General features: G+C 44.3%; 1 protein-coding gene across 2 annotated transcripts; it reads right to left on the minus strand.

The window, feature by feature from the left end:
* Positions 1-428: 428 nt before the first annotated feature.
* Positions 429-24,097, minus strand: C1QTNF4 (C1q and TNF related 4). Of its 2 annotated transcripts, none has more exons than XM_084629883.1 (2): positions 23,906-24,097; positions 429-2,150 (listed from the first exon to the last, which is right to left on the minus strand). In XM_084629883.1, exon 2 carries the CDS (start codon positions 2,146-2,148, stop codon positions 1,030-1,032), a length of 1,119 nt encoding a protein of 372 aa, XP_084486009.1. In that variant the 5' UTR covers positions 2,149-2,150; positions 23,906-24,097; the 3' UTR covers positions 429-1,029. The 2 variants fall into 2 exon arrangements, with proteins under 2 accessions (XP_084486009.1, XP_084486010.1); XM_084629884.1 differs by lacking the exon at positions 23,906-24,097 and adding an exon at positions 22,186-22,207.
* Between the last annotated feature and the right edge of the window lie 2,847 nt (positions 24,098-26,944).

Genomic DNA, 26,944 nt, shown 5'->3' on the forward strand with positions numbered 1-26,944 from the left:
AGCCTTTAGGATATGCTTGGCTCATGTTTTCAAACTTTTCTCCATAACCACAAGAGCTTGAAACGTAGTGGAGTGTTTTTGTTATGAAAGCCGAGATCACAGACAGACAGAATCTGTGAATTCCAGCAGCTGAAGCTTTAAGCAAAACACCATAGAATACCAGGGTTGGAAGGGACCTCAGGAGGTCATCTAGTTCAACCCCCTGCTCAAAGCAGGACCAATCCCCAATTTTTGCCCCAGATCCCAAATGGCCCCCTCAAGGATTGAACTCTCCACCCTGGGTTTAGCAGGCCAATGCTCAAACCACTGAACTATCCCTCCCCCCAGTACTGTATCATGAGATACTGTATCATGAGATTCACTACAAAATCATAAGAGTTGGCAATACTGGATTCCTCCTCCCACAAAATACAGACACTCTGGCACAGTGACATACAATCTAACTCTGTTTAACAGTCTTCACAACACAAACACATACATTAGTTCACACATTATCAGAGCCTCTCTCCTGTCCAGAATCAGTGTCACAGGCAGTTATATACACATAAGTCCAGCATCTTGTGAAACAATGTGTGTCTCTGCAAACCCTGCACATTTTATTTTTTTACTTTTATTAAATTAATTTCAATTACATTTTCCCTCCCCCCGCCTCCCTTGTATGTGCAAGGAATGTCACCAGGTGCTGTGCCTTCTTGGTGGGGTTGTCTTCAGTAGGTCTCCCAGCATTTCGGCAGTGGCTCCCTGAATCACAACACCTCATTTCACTGCCCATGCCCCCAAACTACCTTATGCTTTATGCTTAAATTGAACAGTAACACTGGACACACACTACCCCCTGCAAAGATCATTCTACAGATAAAAGACAGAAACAGCAATGGCCCTGCAGCCAGGACATGAGTATGCAGCATAAGGAAAGCACTGGATATACATTAGCATGCTCTTTAACATTGTAGAGGGTGACATCCAACCAGGACCTGCACCCAAGTCCACTGCATCTTGGCTTCTCTTATGCTCCTTTCACACCTGCATTTAGATTTTTGACCTCATGGGGGAACTGGGACTTGGGGGTGGCTTTGGCTGAGCCTCTGGATAGATAAGGAACCCCGTGAAGGTGATGTACTTGCCATGGTTGCTGTAGGCACCGTAGCCATCATGCTGGTGGCTGTAGAGCCAGACAGTGTCTCCATAGTGCAGAGGTAACATAATGCTCTGGCTCTGCATCTCCCGCCTCTTGGAGTGGTTGTCATCATAGATCATGGCCTGAACCTCATTGTGGTTTTTCATAAGTTTCACTGACATGGTCTTAAAAGGCATTTTACCAATGGTGAAGGAGAAGTAATATGCACCTGGCACGCGGCATAAGAAGATGCCCCTTGAGGAATTGAAATCCCTTCCAATGTTCACAAACTCTATGTCAAATGTGATTGGCTCATGCTGGGTTTGCTTCTCATCTGTTCCCAGGAGGCTTTGTGAGCGAGCAACAGAAAATGCAGAGCGAGGATCTAGTTCTCTGGCTGGCTGATCGGACAACATGTGTCCCTCTGAAGCTTCATTCTGTTCTCCTGAAAGCTGATGAATAGCTGGATGGGGCAGCCCTGCAGCTCCCCCCAGCTCCTGAGAGACCACACCATTTTGGAAGTAGGCAGAGGTATCTGGATAGATAAGATACCCATTGAAAGTTGTGTATGGGCCTGCATTGCTGTAGAGCGCATACTTGGGGTCCCCATGTAAACGCAGCCAGACTGTATCTCCATAGTCCAGCTGAAGCATGGCACTCTGGCTAGCCAGTTTCCGCTCCTTACGGTGATGCTCATCATACACAATCACTTGCACTTCATTCTTGTTTCTCATCAGCATAACAGACAAGTTTTTCTTGGGGTATTTCCCAACCGTGAAGGAGAAGTAATAGGCCCCAGGGATCCGACACCTAAACAACCCAGCCTTGGGATCAAAGTCACTGCCAATGTTCACATAGACCTTGTCAAAGGTGATGACCATCTCAGCGCTCCCTTCCATGCTGCTGGTTCTAGCCACAGAGAAAGCGGAGCGGAACTCAGTCCCAGGATCGGTGGGGTAGCCATACACAAGGGTACAGGCCACATAGCACAGGAAGCTAAACAGGAGCTTATCTTTCAGGGCCATCATCATATCTGAAGAGAAAAAGGGAACACATTTTAGCGCAAGTATTTTCAACTTATACACCAAGTGAAACCCAGAATTGTACCTTGTTACATAGACTCCAGGGCCTGTCAGGCTTTGATGAGTCCTGAGTCCTATCTCTGATCAGTGTGAGTGAAAACAGACGCTCTAACTAAGCCCTGGGACCATGACTCAGTTCAGATCCCAGGGCTGTCTGCAGTCAGAGGTGAAGCTTCTAGTCCTGAACTCAGGGGCCTAAAAATCCCTTTTCTTTGAGAGCCTGGCAGCCTTCAGTGGTAACTTCATGGAGCCCTGCTGCTCACAGTGCACAGAAATCTCAACCCTGATCAGGATTCTGGGAGGGCTCCTTCTGGAAACACTTTTATTTACAGGACTGAGATGCTATGATTAGGAAGCAACATTACCCTACATAAGCCTTGTACTATGCTAAAATGCAGCTGAGGAATATATGGTCTAGAGATTACCATGCAGATGTCACTGGGCAAGATTAGCCAAATGGCCTGATACAGCACTGGTTGTTTCAAAGGGTGTAGGAACTGTAAGCCAGGGAAGTTGGTGGACCCTGTTAATTAGACATCCTGCTTATGTCTACACTGCAATAGGATAAGCATAGGGTTCAAACTCAGGCCCTAACTCCCATTCTCGACACATAAATTGTGCTAACTCATGGCTCAGACCTAAAGACCCAGGACCCCATGGGGTGGAGGGTCTGAGCCTGATTTATGCCAGGACCCAGGGTTCAAGCCCTATTGCTTTGCAGTGTAGATGCAGTCACACTGGATTCATGATCTAGGAGTCCACCAAAAGTATCTCACAATCCCACAGGCCAATTTTCTTTGTCCTCTAGACAGTCAAGTTTAGCAGACAGTCAAGTTTTCCCACACTGCATCAAGAACATAGGGTTAAAGCAGCCACACTTTGGGAGGGCACAAGAAAGTCTGGGATATGGGTAGTTGGACTCAGGCCCACATAATGCAGTGTAGATACTGGAGCCCCAAGCTGGGAGCCCAGGTTTAACAATTCCTAATCTGGGGTTACAAATAAGTATAGATGCTCAAATCCTATGTTAACAAACCCAGGGTCTGCTAACTTGAGTTCTACTAACCCTGGGCTTACATTGCAGTGTAGATATACCCTTAATGTTGTTTACACTGCAGTACCACCTGAGTGCTGTACAGACATAGAAGAAGAGACACTCCCTTCCCTGAAGTGTTCACAAATTAACAAACAAAGGGAGGTGAAAGAAAGACCATGAACTGTACAATGCTTAAACTGATGATAGGCCAGGGTTAAATAGTTTTATTAAAATAGATATATTCATTTATCTTACATCAATTTGTTATATATATAAATTATCCCAAGCTGCCCCCCAGACTTGCCATTGGTTAATTATTTCTTGTAAACATCATAGTAGAAGTTAGTTTCAAGTGAGGGATTTGAATGCAGAGAGCATAGTAGCTGTGGGAACCAGTTCAGGAGAGCCGGGGCTCAGAGCTTGTGCTCCAGCCTGAGCCCGAATGTTTACATTGCAATTTTATAGCCCCCCCGCTTGAGCCCTGCGAGCCTGAGTCAGCTGACACAGGCCAGTTGTGGGTGTGTTATTGCAGTATAGACATACCCCTATACACAGGTTGTGTAACTGCACTGAGTACCATGATGACTATGGCATCCATACTGGAATTTGGAATGGGAATGAAAGAAATGCTGAATCCTTTTCTGTCATCAGCTACATTAACCAGCATGGTTCTAACGTTCTGTCTTTGCTTCAAGGCTGACTCAGTGCATTTGGGAGTCAGAGGATCGGCTAGTGACAGCCCCCCTGGCAAAAGACACACACAGGGACTTTATCAGTTTAATAAACTCTTCAGTGAATTCTGACCTTATGTTGCCTCGAACAACAACTGACCGATTTCAATTCCAAAGCAGGTTTCAGAGTAACAGCCGTGTTAGTCTGTATTCGCAAAAAGAAAAGGAGTACTTGTGGCACCTTAGAGACTAACCAATTTATTTGAGCATGAGCTTTCGTGAGCTACAGCTCACTTCATCAGATGCATGCAGATTTCTCTGTAAAAAGGTCACTTTGGACACAAGGGGAAAGGGTTTCAGAGCCCAGGATCCAGCCCAAGCCCAAAATGTCTACACTGCAATTTTATAGCCCCTAAAACCAAGCCCCAAGAGCCCGAATCAGCTGACTCAGGCCAATGACAGGTCTTTTATCACAGTGTGGACATAACCAGCTGCAGCAGAGTTTCTGATTTCACTTTATTAGCTCTTCCCAATAACTCACTAGTAAATTATTTAAATAAAGAGGTTAATTATGCTGTGTTTCCAACAGCATGTGTTATTTCTGTGACAACTCCCACTCACCACTCTCAGGATTATTTAGGTTACTTTTCTATTTAAAATCATTTAGAAAGTGTCTGGAGGGCACTGATACCAAAATACTAATGGCCAATTAAGCTGGAACACACCTCCCCCATATCACCTTGACACAATCAGAAAGTCCTCAGCCAGCTACAATGCTGTACTAAACAGAAATATCTTGCATCCTTTCTTGAACTCGGATGCTGTTGTAGTAAGAGTCTCAGCTAGGAACAACTAGAAGGCCCATCCATTATTCCAATAGGTCTTCTGATGTTTGTTAAATTTAAACCCACATTGGCATCTCTGTCTTGAACTTTTCCAGCAGATTGCCAGGGCAGTGCGTTTCAGTTCCAGCATGTGAAGCTAGTGATAGGCACTGCAGTTGCTGCCTTCAGGTCACTTTATGATATAGGCTCTGAAACTAAGGAGTAAGATGAGCAATCCATAGTAGGAATAGAACCCAGGTCTCCAGAATGGACCACACAAGCTCTATCTCCAGGGCCACATAGTCTGTCTACTGCAGCACTCTCACTGCATTTGGGCACCAGTCAGGATTCTGGCCAACCCACTCTGCCCTCCCTTACCGCCGACAGCGCTGGCATATGTGGTGTCACCACAGAAGTGCACCATGAAAACCAATCAAATACAGGGGGACAAAGATACAGTGTTGCTTTGGAGCAGTCTATCCCACTAAGGAACAGTTGCCCATGGGGAAGAGTGGGAGAAGAGGCTTGAGACACCATAGCGTGCAACAGGAATGAAGAACATGAAGACAAACTAAACTGCACAAAACATGCTCCAATTTCTAATTTTAAAAACACCATAGTAGAGGTTAAATGTATAACCCAAATTAAAAAAAACAGTAAGAACACCAAAAATGCCACTGTGCCTAAACAACAGAGTAAAAGAGGTGATTAGAGACAAAAAGACATCTTTTAAAAATTGGAAGTTGGAAAATTGGAAATCGCAGTGAGAAGAATAGAAAGGCACAAACTCTGGCAACTCAAGTGTAAAAGTATAATTATGCAGGTCCAAAAAGAATATGAAGAGCAACTAGCAAAAGACTAAAAGTAAAACAGCAACAAAAATGTAAATACATAGCAGAAGCAGGAAGCTTGCTAAAAAATAAATGGGGCCACTGGACAATTTAGATGCTAAAGGAGCACACAAAGAAGACAAGCCCATTGCAGAGAAGCTAAATTAATTCTTTGCATCAATCTTCTCTGCAGAGGATGTAAAGGAGATTCCCACACCTAAGCCATTCTTTTTAAGTGACAAATTTGAGTAATTTTCCCAGAGTGAGGTGTCAACAGAGGATGTTTTGGAACAAATTAATAAATTAAACAGTAATAAGTCACCAGGACCAGATGGTATTCACCCAAGATTTCTGAAGGAACTCAAATATGAAATTGCAGAACTACTATCTGTGGTACGTAACCTATTGCTTAAATCAGTCTCTGTACTAGATGGCTAATGTAATGCCATTTTTAAGAAAGGGTCCGAAGGCAATCCTGGTAATTACAGGCTGGTAAGCCTAACTTCAGTACTAGGTGAACTGGTTGAAACAACAGTAAAGAACAGAATTATCTGACACATAGATGAATGCTATTTGTTGGGGAAGAGTCAACATAGCTTTTGTAAAGGGAAATCATGCCTCACCAATCTATTAGAATTCTTTGAGAGTGTTGTCAAACATGTGACCAAGGGTGATGAAGTGGATATAGTGTACTTGGACTTTCAGAAAGTCTTTGACAAGGTCCATCACCAAAGGTTCTTAAGCAAAGTAAGCAGTCATGGGATAAGAGAGAAGGTCCTTTCATGGATCTGTAACTGGTTAAAAGGCAGCAAACAAAGGGTGGGATCAAATGGTGAGTTTTCACAATGGAGAGATGTAAATAGTGAGGTCCCCCAAGGATCTGTACTGGGACCAGTGCTGTTCATAAATGAGCTAGAAAAAGGGGTAAACAGTGCGGTGGTAAAGTTTTCAGACCATACAAAATTACTTAACACAGTTAAGCCCAAAAGCTGACTGCAAAGAGATCTCACAAAACTGGATGACTGGGCAACAGTCATGGCAGATGAAATTCAGTGTTGATAAATGCAAAGTAATGCACATTGGAAAACATAATCCCAACTCTACATACAAAATGATGGGGTCTAAATGAGCTGTTACCACTGAAGAAAGAGATTGTGGCATCATTGTGGATATTTCTCTGAAAACATCTGTTCAGTGTGAAGCAGCAGTCAAAAAAGCTAACAGAATGTTAGGAACCATTAGGAAAGGGATAGATAATAAGACAGAAAATATCATAATGCCACTATATCCACTGCATGACCACATCTTGAATACTGCATGAAGTCATGGTCACCCCATCTCAAAAAAAGATATATTAGAATTGGAAACTGTACAGAGAAAGGGTAACAACAAAAATGATGAAGGGTATGGAACAGCTTCCATATGAGGAGAGATTAAAAAGACTGGGACTGTTCAGCTTGGAAAAGAGACGAGTAAGGAGGGATAGGATAGAGGCCTATAAAATAATGAATGGTACGGAGAAAGTGAATAAGGAAGTGTTATTTGCCCTTAACATGATACTAGGACTAGGGATCACCCTATGAAATTAATAGGCAGCAAGTTTAAAACAAACATAAGGCAGCACTTTTTCACACAACACACAGTCAATCTGTGGAACTCATTGCCAGAGGATGCTGTGAAGAACAAAACTATAACGGGGTTCAAAAAAGAATTAGATAAGTTCATGGAAGATAGCTACATCAGTAACTATTAGCCAAGATGGTCAGGGACACAACCCCTTTGATATGCTCTGGATGTCCCTAACCTCCGATTTCCAGAAGCTGGGACTGGACAACAGAAGATGGATCACTCAATAAACTGCCCTGTTCTGTTCACCAGCCACTGTCAGAAGACAGAATATGGGGCTAGATGAACCACTGGTCTGACCCAGTATGGCCATTCTTATGTTTTTACACTCAATGCTACCCAGTTTTCGTATTTTAGATGTCAAGAGTAGCAGGAAGGGGGAGATGAGCATTGCTGTGGGACCATCTATGTCTGGTATATATGAATGGGAGTTTTCAGAGGTCGTTGGCTGAGGTTAAGCAGTCAGAAGGATATATCAGGAGGTTATTTCTATGTGGCTGGAGCAGCCAGATGATTTCCAAATGCAGCTGAATTACTGACATTAAATTAATAATCTGAAAGGAAGGCACCAAAGTGGTAGTGACTCACACAGCAAGATAGGCATTTCAAACCATTTTTTAAAGGAATGAGAAACACTTCACCCTTTGCCTGACCTGGGAAACATCATCAATAGCCTAGTGCTGGATGGAGGTGATTTTTCTGACCTGGGAACAGTATCAACCCATAAATGGAAGAAGAGTTAGCTTTATCCTTGCACCAGTATTAAGAACATTAAAAAGTCTTCTGTAGACACAGAAAGGTGACCCCATTTCTACATTGTTAGGCAGATAAGGATTTTTCTCAAAATATTAATAAGGGGTTGGATTCTGCAGCCCTTACTCAAGAAAAATCCCCTTTGACTTCAATGGGAATTTCACTCAAGTGAGAGATGAAGAATCAGACAGAGTTCGAATGACATGCTGCTGCTGGATTGAATATAATAAAAGCTTCACAGAATCATGCAAGTTGCAAGAGAGAAGACTAGCACTTTCTAGCTGACTACACTGAACACATTGCTTTCACCCTAATATTAAAAGACAGCTGCAAGTGTCTCAATTATCTGAATCATCAGAAGCCTGTGTAATGAGCAGCCTGCCTGCCCTGTGGTTAGCAGGGATATGATGAATCTATTTCTTTTGATTTGCCCAGATATACTTTCTGTTCCACTCACTGGCCACAAAAATGAGTATCAGATAATGATGCAAACTCATAATTTCTTACAACATCAAGGAAAAGATTAATTGTAGCACTTCCTTAAAAGCAGAAATGGTGTAAAGGGTCCCATGTGGAAGTGCCTAAGGACTCACTCCTATCTTCAGATTTTCTCTGCTTATGATGGATGAGGTTTTACTGAACTCTAGGACAATACTCACTGGAGAGACATTACCAAGCTTTTCTCTGTGAACTACTTAGGATGCTTTCGGGGAAGTATAATTAACATTTTGAAATGCAGAAACTACAGTGAGCTAAGATAGGGAGTCATTCACCTCAAATCTTTACTTTAGTCCATGGAGTCCATTAGTGTAATATATTGGCTTCCATATGCTAAAATATCCCTGGAGGGACAACAAACCCTTTGAAGTTCCCCAACTGCAGCCCAAGTTAGGAAAAGGAAGTGGAGAGATTGTGTTTTGGCAGAAATGTCATCACACCTCTAGAGTGATGTTGCATTTCAGAATATTAATGAAACCTCTCACACCTCAGTTTAGAATCCCAAAGGGTCAGGGATGTCTAGACTAGGATGAAGTTTTTTGTTTGTTTTTTAAAAGCTCAAACACGTTAGTGTAGACAGGGCAAGTTACATTTTAAACACGCTGATTGAGGTAAACCCTAAGTGGGAGCCATGGGTTCGCCTCAACCAGCTAACATGAGTTCAACTACAGCTTGCCCTGTCTACATTATTTTTAAAGTGTTAGCTTACAAAACAACCAAGATACAACCTTCAGTCTTTTAATCTTATTCTACACATATCTAGAGACACTAAACTCAGGCACACGAGAACAAGAACCTGCTCATGCCCATCAGTCTTGAATACTAGAAGGAAAAGGCTCTCAAAGCAGAGACGTTTTAAGCACATTTTCTGAAATGATGCTGAATTATTGTTGCATTGCCTATACTTGCAGTTAAACCACACACAGCTGATCAGGTGCTGAATGCATTGTCAGTAATAGGTAGCAAAAAAAAAAAAGTTACCCACTGCTGACAATGGGTTTAATCCCAGTTCAGGGGTGCATGATTTAGCTGCAGGTGTAGATTGCCCCAAACAAGTTATGAGCCATAATCTGAGAAGGTCACAGGCATCTGTTACGATGTGAAGTTTAATTAATGCTATTGCACTTCCCCTTTGTACACATGAGTGACTGAGGTGGTGTCTACACTGGTTTTTTTTGGACTGGTGCAGCTACATTTGTGCAAAAACAAAAACATCCTCTCCACTCACCAGGTTAGAAAAGTCTCACTTCTATTCTCATTCATGTGTGTGAGCGCGTGCACATACACTCTTTTCTAGACTCCCTCTCTCCCCAGCCAGTGTGGGAGCTGCTATGGCAATATGATCAGTAGGCCATCGGGGAAGGTCACGCTGGGGAGTAGAATCAGATGGGAGAGGCTTGTCTAGAGCATGACCTTCTGATAAACAAATTAGGGAAATACAACCTAGAATCTAGGGCCTAGGTCCTAGATGGAGCTACCCTAAAGGGGATGCATAACTGGCTGGAAAATCATTCCCAGAGAGTAGTTATCAGTGATTCACAGTCAAGCTAGAAGGGCATATTGAGTGGGGTCCAGCAAGGATCAGTTCTGGGTCCAGTTCTGTTCAATATCTTCATCAATGATTTAGATAATGACATAGAGAGTACACTTATAAAGTTTGCGGATGATACCAAGCTGGGAGGGATTGCAAGTGTTTTGGAGGATAGGATTAAAATTCAAAAGGAACTGGACAAACTGGAGAAATGGTCTGAAGTAAAAAGGATGAAATTCAATAAGGGCAAATGCAAAGTACTCCACTTAGGAAGAAACAATCAGTTGTACACATACAAAATGGGAAAGGACTGCCCAGAAAGGAGTACTGCAGAAAGGGATCTGAGGTGCATAGTGGTTCAAGTTAAATATAAGTCAACAGTGTAACACCGTTGCCAAAAAAGCAAACATCATTTTGGGATGTTGTAGCAGGAGTTTTGTAAGCAAGACACGAGAAGTAATTCTTCCGCTCTACTCCATGTTGATTAGGCTTCAACTGGAGTATTGTGTCCAGTTCTGGGTGCGACATTTCAGGAAAGATGTGGACAAACTGGAGAAAGTCCAGAGAAAAGCAACAAAAATTATTAAAGGTCTAGAAAACATGACCTATGAGGGAAGATTGAAAAAAATTGGTTTGTTTAGTCTGGAGAAGAGACGACTAAGAGGGGACATGATAACAGTTTTCAAGTACATAAAAGGTTGTTATAAGGAGGAGGGAGAAAAATTGTTCTCCTTAACTTCTGAGGAGAGGACATTGTGCTATACAAACACACACAGATAAGGGTCATCTCTATGCTGGAAGGCTTACAACCTAAAAGACAAAAAGGTTGATGACAGGGATAGACTGTACAAATCAAATGAATATAGCAAAGAATTGGCAAAGTTTTGTTCTTGTAATTATACCAATATAAAGTAGGACAGGGAATCACTGGAAAAAAGCAGTTATTAATCTGTTCTGTAACTGTCATTCTTCAAGATGTGCATTTCCATGTCCATTCCACTTCAGGTGTGTGTGCACCCAGTGGACCACAGCCAGAGATTTTTTCCTTAGCTATTGCAGTCAGGGCAGCACATGTGCCCTTTGCCGCCTCCTGTTACTGCACCCTGGTATAATGAATGGAGCCACACAAGATTCCCCTAAAAATAAGTTTCTTCTTATTGGGCAGACTCCAATACAAATGGGAAGGAGGGTGAGTCGTGGAATGGACATGTGCAACACATCTGAAGAAAAGTTACAGAACAGGTTAGTAACCACTTTTTTCTTCTTCAAGTGATTGCACATGTCCATTCAACTTCAGGTGATTCACAAGCAGTTCAAATCAGAATCTACATGAAAAATGACTGAAGGACCACTTGTCCAAACTTGACACCAGTTCCAAGAATGCTGAGATATAGCCTAAAGCTTTGTCAGGAATTCTGGATGCAGATGTAAGCATACCTTGTCCTTATTAAAGAAAAACTGTAAGGATGATCAGCCACCAACATTTGTAACTCTGCCAAGTGCTCCTTTCACAGATAGATGTAGCAAAGAAAAGGTAACCAACTGTTCAAAGGGTGGACCCATCAGCACTGTTAGCACCAGATTTAAGACCCAAGGAGGGATGGGTTCCAACCTGTTCAGAGACTTTTAGAATCTGAGATCGGATGAGAAAAAATTTGCTCAGTGGCCCTCAACTGAAGGGTGGAAAGCAGAGACAGCTGCCAGGTGAACCATGAGGGAACTGATGGATAAACCTTGTTGTTTCAGGTGGAACAAAAAGTCTAAAACATGCTAGACAGAAGCCAGGTCTAGCAAGACACCCTTCCACTGTGACCATAATAAGAACCACTTCCACTTTAGCAGGTAAGTGCATCTTGTAAACAGTTTTCTTCTGCTCAGGAGAACCTACTGCACTTCATGGAACACTTCACCGCCTGAGATATTAACCATGGAGCATCCAGGCATTAAGACAGAGAGCAACCAGGTTGGGATGCAGAAGCTGGCTAAGCTCTGGGAGATCAGGTTGGGTTCTGGAGGAAGTGAGTAATATAGGAGCCTTGCAGGATAGGCTCAGCAAACTAAAGACCCAATGCTGGTGCAGTGAGGATCATGCAAACACAATCCCAACACCTTTGGAATTAATGGAATGGGAGAGTAGGCATATAGCAGATTCTCCTTCCAAGACAGAAGGTAACCATCCATCAGAGCTCCCTGATTGTGGCCTGCTCTGTTATGAGAAGCAAAACAGATCTATGTGAGGGATCCCCAGGTCTAAAATGTGAATTTAATGATGTCCAGTCTGAGACAACTCATGATCTCTGCTAAAGTATCTACTCAGGTGATTTGCCAAGCTGTTCTGAACACTAGGAAGATGAGAGTGTGGCATTACACCCCATATTCTTCATAGGTATATTGTTATGATATGATTATGGCATAACTGTGATGTATTTTATGCAAGCTGGGTAATGTGAGATATTGTGGGAAAGGTTATGATTTACTGATTATGATTATCCTATTTGTATGCACGTATCATTTTTGTATCTGAAGTTAGGAATGTTGTCTATGCATCTATTACAAATGTGTTTACACCTGGGGAACGCCAACTAGGCAAAATGCAATCAGTCTAGATGTCTCGCTGGGAAGAGCCATTAGGGAAAACAATAGGTGTTTGAAGATGCTAATCACCCACTGAGAAGTCTTCCTGAGGATTCTACAAACAGCCTCTGAGTCACCTGGTTCTGGACTCCATGATACTACTAGTATTTTTTCACTGACCAGGGTGGGAATCACACTGGGAGACAAAGGAGTCCCGCCATATGCAAAAACTATTGAAGGCAGAGGAGTGACATCATTGGGGTTCGTTCTTCACTAACTCCCCACTCAAGAAAGAAGGCTGCTGGAAACACTTGAGAAACAAAAAGACTGAGCTGGGGGGAAGGGCTGAGCCCAGGCTAGAGGGTGTCTGGCCTATGAAAGGAATATCTGGAGTTTTAAGCTGCAAGCAAGTCTCTGCAATCTGCCTAAAACATCATTTAGGGTGAAAATTTGCTACTTGTAACCAATTTCTTTAGCATATTAATCTTAGGTTGCTTTTTGTTTTATTTGCTGGGTAATCTACTTTGATCTGTTTGCTATCCCTTATAATCACTCAAAATCTATCTTTCGTAGGTAAAAAACTTGTTTTTGTTTTGTCTAAAACCCAGTGTGTAGAATCCATGACTGGGGGGCAAAAAGCGGTTACATATTTTTCTCCACATTGAGGGAAGGGGTGAAATTCATGAGCCTATGCTGTGCAGCACAAGATGGTACAATTTTGGGTCTACTCTCTAAAGGGGGGTGTGCACTTGAGTACTGGGCAATTCCTTCGCTGAGCCTCCCCATGCAGAGCTGATAGCAGCATCTGTGTGTACAGCTGCAGCTGGGTGTGTCCCTACCTGTATGTGTGCTGGTAAAGTGCAGTCTGAAGCCTGAGGGAAGGCTTGGCCAGCTTGCCTCAGCAATACAGTGTGAAGGGAGCCGAGGGTGGGTCAGGTGGGCTCAGTGTACCCCAGTTCCAAGTGACACCCGGGGGGGAGGGGACCCATCACCGAAAGGTTTTGAGATAATTACACTAATGAATCAAAGCTCCCAAACATGTATTGTCTCTTGATGAAGATGGTTTCCGAACTGACCCCTCCCTGTCTGTTTACATGGAATGTTGCCGCAGCCTTGTCCATGAGAATTTGTAGCGTCTCTCGCTTAATGTTAGGGAGAAAACCTGACAGGGTAGATGAATGGCCCTTAATTCCACCGTATTTATATGGACAACTAAATCTTGAGGCAACCACAGATCTTGAGTTCGTAAGTTCCCTAGGTGAGCTTCCCACCCCAGAGAAGTCATGTCCATAATGAGAGTTAATGTGGATAAGGAAGGGGCAAAGGGAACTCCCGCACACATGTTGGCCAGATCCATCCAGCAATTTAAGGAGGCTAGTACTCCTGCAGGCACTTGAATCAGCATGTCCAACCAATGACAACCTGGGGAGTTTACTGACTTTAGCCGGCTTTGTAACTTTGAGACAAAGTCTGGTGTGCCAAACCACATACATGCAGGAGGCCCTGTACCCCAAAAGTCTAAGGTGATTTCTTATTGTTGTGGTTGGATGCGTTTTTAGGTCTGTGGAAGTGGTTAACATTATCTGGAATTTAGATTGAGGCGGAAAGCTCTGGCCACTGTAGAATCCAAGACCTCCCCTATAAATTCTATCCTCTCAACTGAGGAGAAGACTGACTTGCCCTCACTGAATGACAAACCCAGAGCACTGAAGGAGGACTGGATTTTGGCCATACTAAGTTCTGCCTGGTTCTTAGACCAATCTCCCACCAGCCAGTCATCCAGGCAAGGAAATACTTGTACACCTGCTTTTCTTAGAAATGCAGCCACCACAACCAGCCATTTTGTGAATACTCATGAGCCGTGGAGAGGCTGAAGGGCAGGACAGTAAACTGATAAGGGGTGTTGAGCCTTCTGTACTGAAGTGGATCAAGGCTATACAAGGCTATTCTTGAGGTTACCCCTTTGTACTATATTCTGTATGGGGGGCAATATTGTTAGCCTCCTCTGCTTGGGGTTCTAGAGAGAAGAAGAGCCATGGAGGACCTGGTGGTGATGGGAAACCCCACAGGTTCCAACCATAGGGTATAGGATTCCAACTCTTACCACCCAAAGATCTGGGTCCCTGGACATCTGCTGGTTACCTGGAGTGGAATCCTCACAGCACAGGTGAATGTAGTCTCCTATCCTGGGAGTGAGGGGCATTGGAGCCTACCTCCAACTCTGAGGAAGATCCTGAGTCACCTGATCAAAGAGGCATTGTACCAGGCAGTGCCAAGGTCTGGTGGCATGTCTCCAGAAATGTCAACACTGGAGACAGCATGCTAGGTTTGCCTCTGGATGGCACCGGGCGAGGAAGCACTGGATGGTCTGATGAAGTCTGCCACAGGACTAAGGGGTGGGCCTGTTCTGCATGTAAGTCTGAAGGATAAAGCAGTATCAGATAGTTTGTTTCTTGCAATGCTGGAGAATCCGGTTCCGAAAGAGAGTGCAGGTCCCAGACTGCGGCATATGCTTCTGGTGTTGTCAGTACCAAAAGATTTGTTGTTGCATCAAAGGGGTTGGCCTCAATAGCACAGGCACTGGTGCTGGAGTCAACAGCCACACAGGAGAGGAGCATCTCTTCTCCGAGGACACTCTACCCTATCCTCCAGCTTCTTTGCTGATGGACGGTACTGGGCCTTGATCTTTTGAAGGAGCTTGGCTCCTTCAAGGGATGTTGTCTGTGCTTCTTCCTTGGCACATCAGAAGGGGATTGGTGTTGAGAATCCACAATATCTAGAGGGGCACTTCTAACTGAGAGATAAGTATTTGGTGCGCACCCTGAGCGGAATGGTACAGAAGGTGGACGCAGGGAGGCCTCCATGAAATAAGGTGACACAGTCTGATCTTCCTATCCCTTTTCATCTGGAGCTTAAAGTCTCTGCAGATTGGACAACGATCATGGAGGTGACCCTCGCACTTTAGGTGCCTAGAATGAGGGTCATTTACAGGCATAGTCTTTTTAAGGCTTAAAGCCTGGAGACCGAAGCACACCCCAGTACCAGGCATCAGTACTCAAAACAAGTGGGAAGCGACCCTAAGAAAAGCAACAAATGAAACCTACACTAAAGTTACTAACAAATATGAAAAACAAATACCACTAACTACATACAAGAGATAAACAAAGTCTCTGGAAAGGGAGAACGTTGTCAGCAGGAAGCTAACATGCTCAGACTACCAGTCATAGGCAGTAAGAAGGAACTGAGGGGAATCGGTGGTTCCACCCTTACACCATTGGAGAAAGGATGAAGAAGAGAGCACAAGGAAGAAGAGAGATATACGCTACTGCAATGGGTACTGCTAAGGGAAAAAATCTCCAGCTCTGGTGCACTTGGTGCGCATACACCTGAAGTGGAATGGACATGTGCAATCACTTGAAGAACAAGTTAGTAAAACTAAATGAGTGGGGGGAGAGGGGGAAGGGTCATTTTTCATCACCTGCCTAGTTATGATCATCAGGCAAGGTTTTGTTGGCATCAAAGCAGAGGCAAGTTTTAAAGGAGGAATATGAAGGAGGATAAGATAGTGGCTGTACAGATTATATGAGAGGTATTTCCCCTGTTCCCCATGCATAAGGGGCAGCATGGGAGAAAGCCTGAAAGTGTCTGTGGGAGAAATTGGCTGGTGGGTGGAAAGGCTGGGAACACAGACAGAGTGGAGATAGTTGTTAGCACCACAGCCTTTTCTGGTAAAGTTCTCAATAAAAGTTTGGGAAGGAAAAAGAGAAACTTTCTTCACAAGAACTAAGATGGCCTGGCTGCCTGGAGGCAGCTAACTGCCATGGTCCCTAGAGAGGTAAGTGTGTAGTGGAATCTGGGCCTCCAAAATCCAAATTATGACAAATCACACTACACCAGGATTCAGAGCTCCCTGGGGTGTATGGCAGTGGGACTTGCTCTGCACAAATGCAGCTGTGACTTGAGTTGCAGTGGGACTGAAGGCACTACAGGTGCGGAAGACAACTGAGGGTATATCTGTACTGGAGAGGAAAGTTGTAACTTCCAGCTCAAGGAGATATACCCATGCTAGCTCTGATCAAGCTAATGTGCTAAAAATAGAAATGTAGCCACAACAGCCGGCACAAAGAGTGGGGTGGCTAGCTAGTTTATGCCACCACTCATGCCACTGCACCTATACTTCTATTATTAGCATGCTAGACCCATCAGAGCTAGTGAGGGTATATCTACTTGAGGTGGAAATTATACCTTCCACCTCCAGTGTAGACATACACTAAGAGGCCAGTCAAATAACCACATTAAAACTAGGACAAATTTTAGACTTCCCTTGATGAGGGGGCAGAGGTGGAAGTGGTACAGAAAGAGTTCTGCACTAAGGACCAATAAGGAAAATCTGCCTGGTACGAGCCCCAGTGAAGAGGCCAGAGATGCAAATGGATTCAATTCCTTGTTCTCCTGTCCATCTGCCTCTTACATGTCATCTTAGGCCATTTTAACAGGAAGCAACACTGCAGATCCTGCCACTTCCCTAGGATCTCTCTCTTACTGGGGGAAAAGGGAGCTCTTTTATATCCTTTTCCAACATGCATGGCTGCTTTGCCTATACCTTCCAGAATTCTTTGTTCTGGAGCCAGAGCTGGAAGCAGGTTGCTCTGGATCTACAGTCTCTTTAAAGAGCCAGCACCCCATCTTAAAATACTGTGTTGGGGAACATCAGTACTATTCATATATGGTGGGTAGGGAGAAGAGACAAAAAACATCACACACACACACACACACAAAGCAATGAGTTAGTATTGATTATTGAAATGGTCAGTCCTTCAGGGATTGGGATGGGGGATGATGGAGTGAATACATTCTGCAGTATATAGGACACCAAATGATCAGTTTTCTAAATATATTCTTATTTTTCACAAAGTATTTATGCTCCACTGAAAGGAGAGGGGGGAAAAGAGCAGTCAGAGCTTATACAGTATTGGTTGCTCATTGTCATACTTTGTACTCACAAGTCCCAGAGAATGATCTTAAACACTTTGTGGATAATTCCACTGAAAGAATATTTCAGCCACACTGGATTTCAATGCTAACATGCCACAGTTCATTGAGCAAAGTCTCAGTGAAAGCAGCCTTTTAAATATCAGAGCCTAATTCTTCCATTTTCTCCTTGTCCTGTGCATTCAACACGGATTCTTTCCAGCAGTCGCTTTTTAGCCTTCTGGTCCCAGAGAGTGTCTTGTTTTCATATTTAGAGATTCCCCAGTGCTTGACTGGTGTAAAAATCGTTTCAACTCCTTTTGCTATGTGATGATCTTTACCTTCTCTTAGAGCTTTTCTTTCGTCTAAGTGGAAATGTTTAAAACCTGGGGACAGAAGAATCTTTCTCCCTTCAGAGGATTTAAAATTCTTTTTGTCTGAGCTCAGAGCATGCTCCATCTATTCTAGTCAGCATCTTATACTGAGCTCATCACCATGGCATCTGAAAAAAAGGATCATGATTCTTCTTATTTTTTGTACCTGTCTCCTCACTGGGATCCAATAGCTTTTCATCATACACAGAAGAATGTTCCATACTATTTATGTTATACATTTGGGCACTGTCGTTTCCATAACAGCTACATAATCCAGTTTTTCTCTCCTTGCTGGAATGCCTAAAAATGTCTATTGTGGGACTGCACTTCATTTTATAGTAGTTTCTCTCGTCTCTCTTGCATGGCATTGTTTTTAGCGAGGGCTTTGCTCTGAGCTGTGATGACACTAGTATAGGGCAGAGGCTGTGTCTTCGTTTCAGACTGATTTTCTGGTTGTTCCATCTCATGTATTATTTTCTCCCATTTCATGCTTTTTAGCATTCACAGACTCAAACATCTGCTCTAAGGACATCAGAGAGGCTTCTTGTTTATGCCTTGTCCAGAAGGGAGTTCTTTCAACATTCTTCTAATAAATGGCTCCCTTTCTTTTATCTCCACTTCCATAAGTGTTGCACTGTGCCTGCACTATGTATGAGGTATTAGGCCAAGATTTTAATAAGTCCAAAAGGTGGATTTTCTTTAGTTTTGCTCCCACTAAGGACTACCGCCCTTGTTTGGGGGAGTGGCTCAGAATAAAAATATCAAAGCATTATGAGGTTTGCATTTCTATTTGTTTAAAGGAGTTTTAGTTGTTCAGAAAATGAAGTTTACCCAATCTGTCACTTCTGGCTCCTGCTCTGCACCCCCACCACTGCAAAATTTTAAATTGCTCCACAACTGTCCAGAATCTCAGATTTTATTTAAAAAGAAATTAAGTCTGCAGCCCTTATGTTGCAAATAAAATCTTTAAAACATAAAGTGAATGTAATCCAATTCAATGATTTCTGCCAGAGTCTACAGGCAACATGAAATAATTGCTCAGAGAAGTGCCAACAGCCCCATTCATCGCTATAGCATGTAAACACTGTTCTCCTTGATGTCAGTTTAAAATGTTGACAATTATTTCACTGCTGAATTCTAGTAGAAGCATCCAGGTAACATGCTTACTTGTCAGTGTTGGATGTAGCAATGGGAGGGATGGAGCAAGGTAGCTAATTGCTTTCAGATTTCTGGGGTGTGGAATGAGAACTTTAAACCTCCACTCCCCACAGACTTAAAGTCTCTTCTGGGAAGAGAAGTGGGAGAAAGTCGGTGCAAGCCTTCCCTAGTACTAAACTCTTCAGCTGCCTCCTTGTTACCAAAAGCTACAACCAGCTCCTATGCATTTCTGGGTGCTAGAAGCTCCATCTGCCCCCCTCTCAGCTGTTAGAACCTCCAGCTTTTTCCCAACAAAGTCTATAATGCAGTTCCTCATCAATAAAAAGATCTGCCACATAGTGAAAATGTGAGTCAGCATAAAATAAGAGTATTTTAATATCCAATTACATCAGTAACACAAGGGATACTGTACTGGCTAGCCTGGTGGGCAGTGAGGAAGACAGAGCCTGCTGAAGGGACTGGGCAATGCTGCAAAATGGTGGTTTTTGCTCTACAGTTTAGTTCTGGAGAATCCCATGGTTCTTATAGTCCTGGAGAGCAGACTGCAGGGAACATGGCTCCTTTGGATTCAAAGGAGGGAGGACTAGATGGAAACCTAGTAGGGCTTACAGCTGGTTTAGCAAATCTGCCTGTCACAGGGTAACACTTGCCCTGTAAGAGTGAAGAGACCAGTGCACCTGAGACTGGTCAGCTGACCCCAACTGGTCTTGAAAGAAGGCATGTGGACCCTGCAGATGTAAGACTAGCAAGTGAGAGCTGCCAGAGACTAGGAGATTGTAGGAGGTCCCTGGGAGAAGGCTGAAGGCAGCAGAGAGGTTTGCCAGCTGACCTCCCCAAGCCAGAGAGCTAGGACTAGAGAGAGTTGAAGTTAGGGGAGCAGTGGAGAAACCTTCCTGCTGAAGCCTTCATGCTGCAGAGCTGTCACGGGGGGACAGTGGAAGTTCCCACCTGAGACAAAAGAGTTAAATGTACAGGGGGAGTGACTGATGTTCCCATTGTGAGAAACAGCTCCCAGCAGAGAGGTTGGAGGAAGGGGGGTTTCCTGCTGGGAAGAATAGGTTGCACTCCAGCTGGAAGGGCTGGGATGACTGTCCTGGCAGAAGGACAGGAGAGGACTGACAAAGAGCCAGGTGCGGCTAAAAACACTGCAGTGTGGTATGTGGGGTGTTGAGGGACTAGATTTTGAAGACTACCCACACTGCAGATGGACTATGTTTTGGACTTTTATTATAGACTATCATTTTTGTAATAAACTGGCCCCAAGAAAGGGTATTATTGAGGCAAGAAAGCTTGGATGGAGTTACTGGGGACTCTGAAGGAGAAAAACTGAGGCAGGCACCACCTGCATGTTCTGCTGCAGGAGAGCACTCCAGCACTGCAGGTAAGGTTGCCCTATGACACTGCCAAACCTGCAACCCCCTCCCATATTGCAAAAGTGGGGCAGGTGGGAGGGATTGCTTGCAGGTGCAGCAATAAAAAGGTTTTGCAGGGGACCCTAGGCTGGCTGTAATGGGCCCTGCTTTTCCATCTCCGACATCTATGAGATTCTGTTCATTCCTATCTATCAGCACCAGTCCAGCCACCCTCCACATATCTCAAACCTTAGTAGCTCAAGCAAGCACTGTAGCCAAAGGAGAATCCATCTGCCTTCCTTTTACCCACTTTTTCAAAGGCGCCATCCCATTAGATGACTGAAGCTGGATGGTTAAGTCCTTGCTCCTGCCACCCACAGTCTCTACATTCCCTTTCACTTAACTAGCAAAGGGTTTTCTGGTAGATACAGGTGCAGTCTGAGCCACTGCCACAGTAACAGCTATCTGTGGGATGGATGAGCAAATTGCTGGGGGACAGAGTGAGGTCTAGCCTGTACAACTTCCCCCATGGAGCCTTTGTAATCAATTACCAGCCTCTGGATGGATTTCTCTGCTGCTCAGTTCTGTGATAAATTCCTGCTCCTGGTTGGGTTCTCTCTGCTGGAAACCTCAGCTCTTTGATTAGATGCAGCAGGAATCCCTCTTTTGTTCTCTAACCTGACTGAAAGAAATGAGCAATCTACAGTGGGTATATGGGGGCAACAGAGCACTCTGGGGGACAGACTGACAGGAGTGTGAGGGGCAGGGATGCTGTATGTGACTAGATTAAGTCAACTGGGAATTGGACAGTCACAACAGATGAATCAAAAACCAAGGGATTAATGAGATCTGTGTAATGAGATCTATACTAAACTCCTGGATGACAATCAGGAGGGAAGAACTGAGGCATCTCTTGTCTGAGCTGGAGAAAACATGGGAGCTCAGTCAGGTAGGCTCTGTTTGAACAATGAATGATGGAATGTTAGCTGATCCTTAGAACACCACATAGAAACTTGCCCTTTTAGGCCATGCAACAAGCTTTCATTCCACTGCAATGAGAATTTGATCCTGCAAGGGAGGACTTTGCATCAGGGGGACAATGTGCAACTCATGTTAGAAATCATATTCTGAGAAATTAAAAGGTTTTGGAGTTTTCAGGAATAAATTACAAAGTAACTCTGAATATTAGACCTCAGCATCTGGCATCCGATCCCTGTCCAAAAGGAGATGGAACAGGCTCCAGGGCCCTGTTTTGTGAACAACATTGCTCTCATCTTGTAACAAAGGGAGGAAAGAGGATAGAGGAAAGAACACAGGAGGGAGGGGAAGGACAAACTTTTGAATTCCAATGTCTCAGATGCTCACCTCATCTTGGTTATCCATGATTTTGTCACCTTGAGGCTGGTTCACTGCAATGAACTGTACCTGTGTCTAACTGCTCACACTTTTTGCCTAGTGCACCCACCAACAGCTCGGGGGCTACCAAGAGCTCATTACACTTCTGCTCTGCACTGGCTGCCAATTCACTTCCAGGTAAAACTAAAGATGCTGGTTACTAGCTACAAAAGACCTAAATGGTTTAGGTCTTTTCTACCTTAGAAATAGCTTCTCCCTATTTGTATACCTGTCTTATAGGAGCTGGAAATCAATAAATGGCTCTTGTTGCTGGAGTTTGCTCCTTTCTGGAATTATGTTTAACCCCAAACCGGACTGAATTTAGAAACAATTGTAATACAACTTTTCCAGACTTTCCTAGGATAACTGAACTATGGATATTTGAGCACCTACCTGATTAGAGCATCCCTTCTGCACTTGAGCCAGCTGGCTGCAGTGGGTTTATCTGACTTATTGAGTCCAGATATTCAGAAATGTGAATAGTTCCCAGTTTAGTAAAGTGTCCAGATCCCACAGTAGTGAGGGTGGTCCAGATGCTAGCTGATCAAACTGAAATACACATGATAGCTAATAAGATTCCCAGTTTCACCACTGACTCACTCACTTCCCACTTCTGTGCTCATCTCCTCCTCCTCTGTTAAATAGGGATAATATCCATGATGTGTTATCAGGATTAAGTCAGTCACTAACTTCTCCACCATTGAGACTAACTGTGCCTGGGAAAGACCAACTTTTCCAGAAAGTGAATGGTCATCAGACCAAGTTCCAGAAATATGATTCCTTATTTAACCCCAACCCCATCATAATCCATCATGTTTCTTTGTGATGGACTATGGGGAATGGGATGGACACCCTTGATGTACTCAGAGCCCCCACCCCCACCTCCCTCCACACAGACACAGTAATTTCTCAGGTATCAGTTAACCATTAGCTCCTTGACTATGGGTGTGCGAGCAAACAGCTGCCGTGTAGATGGATGGGATCATAGCTTCAAAGACAAAGTATTTTCAAACCTTGTTACACATTCAGCTCTGTGGAGGAGACAAGCTGCAGGAAGTTGCAATGGCACCAGGATGAATAATTGAAGCAAGGCACATTCAGTATGTGCATAAACAGAAGGACCAGAATGCTGCCTCCGAACCGGCTGGCAGTTCAGAAACTCACAAATTGTCTTATGGATATGTTATCTGGAGAGGCTGACCCATTTTCCTAGGAGCTGGTGGTGGAGGGGAGAGGAAGTGACAGTAAGATTGTCAAACACACGAGGGAGATTTGTTCACAATATCAGGCACAAAATTACACTTTTCAGAAGTCAATGGAGTCACATAGACTAATCCCAGGAGGAGCCATGGGGCTCAACTCCCCCAGGAAACCAACTACAGAGAGACCATACAGGCTTAACCCTCCTTCCCTCCAAGAATCTGACCTCAGGGAAGTACTCTGAGGTGTAACTCCCTGGAGAGCAGGGCCAGGACTCACAGATCCTTGCATCTTCCGCATAAGCTTAACCATTTTATACTGAAAGGCTGGGATTTATCAGGTATGTCATTTTAATCTATTTGCAAGTCTAACCTCTTACTCAGGACAAGGAGTGATCCCAGCCCCACAAAGAAAGGAGGCAGAGAGCCCCAAGGGGCTGAGTGTCATGGCAAGTCGCACCCTACAGGAGCATTACAGCACAGCACCTGGGACAAGGGGCAGGGAAGCACTGCACCTGAGGAGAGGGTTGCCTGGAGTGGCTCTTTCTCAGAGTGTTTGTGGAGCCTGCTCCTCCTGAAGGAGCGAGGCTGGGGGCAGACCATGACCAAGATGACATTTTGGAGATCTAGGTAATAATAATCAGCTTGTTCCCCCCCCCCCCAGACTGATGCAGGGGTTAAACCCCCCGGGTCTCCCCCTCCCCCATAATACTCCATGTTGCTCTCCATCCTACCCTCCCCCCCAAGATAATGCCACATAACAACCCTACAGCCCCCTTCCGCGACGCCAACCCCCTGTGACCCGTTGTCTTCCCGAAGGAAGCTTCTCCGGGCTTACCCCAGCCGCTCCCCTTCCCCCGCCGCCCCACCCCCCCGGGCCTGCAGGGGGCAGCAACCCGGGTGCGAGACCGTACCTGCTGCTGCTGCGAGGCACTGGCTCCGCCGGAGCCGCGGGCTGGACCTGGCCGTGTAAGTAAGTGCCTGTGCCCGGAGCCCCGGCCGATGTGTGCGCACTGACAGCGCCGGAGCCGTCGCCGCTGCTGGAGGGGGACTGGGCAGGGGGAGCTCAGACACCCCGGGCTCCAGCACCGAATCAGTGACAGGAGGAGGGGCGGCCGGAAGGGGGCCGGGGGAAGGGAGTGGGGGGGACCTGGCACAGTACCGCTCATGGCAGGGCACCAGCTTCACAGCCGAAGGGTTCCGAAGGGCAGGGAGAAGAGGAATGTGACAAGAGACGCGAGGGGAGTGGAGCGGTCTAGGCCAATGCAGCCAAGCTCAGGAAGCCTCTCTGGGCTCCCAGTCACCTTCCCTCGGAAAGAGCCGAGCTGACTCTGCACCATCACTCAGAGCTTTATGACAACAGCATGTGCAGCGATCCCCATCAAGATCCGTGGATACCAGGGAATCAAATCCCCAAATGTGCTGCACAGCCCTGGGCTGAGCAGCTGTTGAGCGTATTTTACCTACCAGATACCCAGTCTTTCCCCCCTTTATGTTGGAAGCTCATAGGGCGCTTGGTGTGTCAAAAAGAACAGGAGGACTTGTGGCACCTTAGAGACTAACAAATTTATTTGAGCATAAGCTTTCCTGAGCTACAGCAATGAAGTGAGCTGTAGCTCACGAAAGCTTATGCTCAAATAAATTGGTTGGTCTCTAAGGTGCCACAAGTCCTCCTGTTCTTTTTGCGAATACAGACTAACACGGCTGCTACTCTGAAATCTGTCATTATGCAATGGCGTATCAAAGAATTTTGACAGCAGTTAGGATAAAACTACAGGGGACTCCAGATTTTCATTTGGGGGGGGAGCACCAATTGGTCAGGAAAGAATTCTTGTCCCTGGTATTAAATGGCATACAGGTTCCAAATGACACATTTCAGATTTTTGGTTGTTTTTTTGGGGGGGAGGAGGGTGGGCTTTAACTGATTCCAGGGGCTACTTAGGTACCTGAAAACTATAGGGTTTTTGTTTGTTTGTTTTTTAGCAAATAACTTAGAAATTAGCTGATAGGAGCACTGTATCTAATTCCTATATAAAAAAGAGAATTAAATAAATATTAGAGCCACTCAGCTCTAATACTAACATGTTCTCACGTCTTGTGTCAAGTCACTTAAGGGACACTGGTTAGGTTTAAAATTTTAATGTATATTCTTACGTTGTTAATAACTCCTGAATATAACAATTGAAACAATTGTAGAAAAATCTAGATTACTTTTAGGCGGTTCACCAAGCTTGGAATAGATCATTTAACTTTGGAAACATCCTACTAGGGCAAGGCCCCATGAATTTATACTGCACCTGCCTGGGGCTCTAGGGATATTACCCCACTACAAATAATAACTAAAAACTGACTTTAAACAGGAGTGAAATTGAAGTCTTTCAAGTCACTTTCACTGTATTCGCAAAAAGAAAAGGAGGACTTGTGGCACCTTAGAGACTAACCGATTTATTAGAGCATAAGCTTTCGTGAGCTACAGCTCACTTCCTCAGATGCATCTGAGGAAGTGAGCTGTAGCTCACGAAAGCTTATGCTCTAATAAATCGGTTAGTCTCTAAGGTGCCACAAGTCCTCCTTTTCTTTTTGCGAATACAGACTAACACGGCTGCTACTCTGAAACCTTTCACTGTATTGACATTCCCAAATGTTCAAAAATCATGAATCAGGCTCACCAAAAATCATGAGAATGGCTTTAAAATCATGAGATTATGTAAAAATAGATTTGGGGTTCTTTTTATTTGCCTTCTGCTTTTTGAGCTTTAGGGTTCACTGGGGGTCATATTTTGAAGCTTTCTCCATAGTCACAAGGGCTAGAAACTTCATTTTTCTTTAAGAATGAAGGCTGAAATCATCACCTATCCACTTGACTCCAGGAGCTGGCGCTTTAAGGAAAACAATAATTATCATGAGACTCATGACAAAATCATGAGAGTTGGCAACACTGCTTTTACTTCTGTTTAAAGGCTAGTTACTTTCCAGAAGGCTCCTAAACACAACACTACAGCGACTGAGTTGCAATTCTTACAGGAGAATATTTAAAACCAAACACCAAGAAAATTCCACATTTTAAAGTTGAGAGAAAAAACAACAGATTTCTGAGGTATATCATGGCCACTGCAGGCAAGAAAGGAAAATAAATAGACACAGTAGCTCTGGGCAGCTCTTCCTCTTGACAGGAAGTTGGAGGGTCAAATCTTCTAGTCCTTAATCCAGTAAAACTTCTACTGCCATCAGCACCTCCACTCATAGATGTTAACATGTGCTTAATAACTATACACTTCATACTTAAATATCTGAGCCACCTTACCCAGGGCTACACATTTTATACACAGTGACTAAGGGACTACATTTTCTGGCATATTCTGAACAGTGCTGAACACACAGATGGTGCTCAGTGAATTATACAAATCATGATGATAATCCTCAACTTTATGGACTCTGTGGATGCAATTTCTGTTCTTTGTTCCGGAATTGGCATGGATACAGCTGAAACCCTAAGAATTTGAAGCATAAACAGATCTGATACTTATATGACACTTTCTGATTCCTTCCTTTTCTTGAACTCAGAACAAAAAAAAATGACAAAACAAAATGGTTTCCAGTTAAAATGTAAAATTGCACAGCAGCCATTGCTCTACAAGTCAGCATGGGGCAGAATCTGCCATCCCTTGGGAGTTAAGTGATCTCTCATGTGACTCTCATTCTCCATCCTTCCTAACCTCTGTGCTGCTTTCCATGCTGTCAACCGTGACATCCATCCCAACCTCCTGGAACTGTTTGCTGGAGTCTTAGAGAACTGGCCGCCTTGGTTTTGCTCCCATCTATCAGAGTCCTCCCTTTTTGCAGCATGCAGCTGAGAGATAGGCTGGTCTGCTGGATAGGGAGCTAGCTGGGTTCTACTCCCACCATGGACTTCCTGTATGATTTCAGGCCAGTGTCTTAAGGACAGAGTTTAA

Source organism: Lepidochelys olivacea (assembly GCF_965140295.1).
Source record: "Lepidochelys olivacea isolate rLepOli2 genome assembly, chromosome: 6".
Lineage (NCBI taxonomy): Eukaryota > Metazoa > Chordata > Testudines > Cheloniidae > Lepidochelys > Lepidochelys olivacea.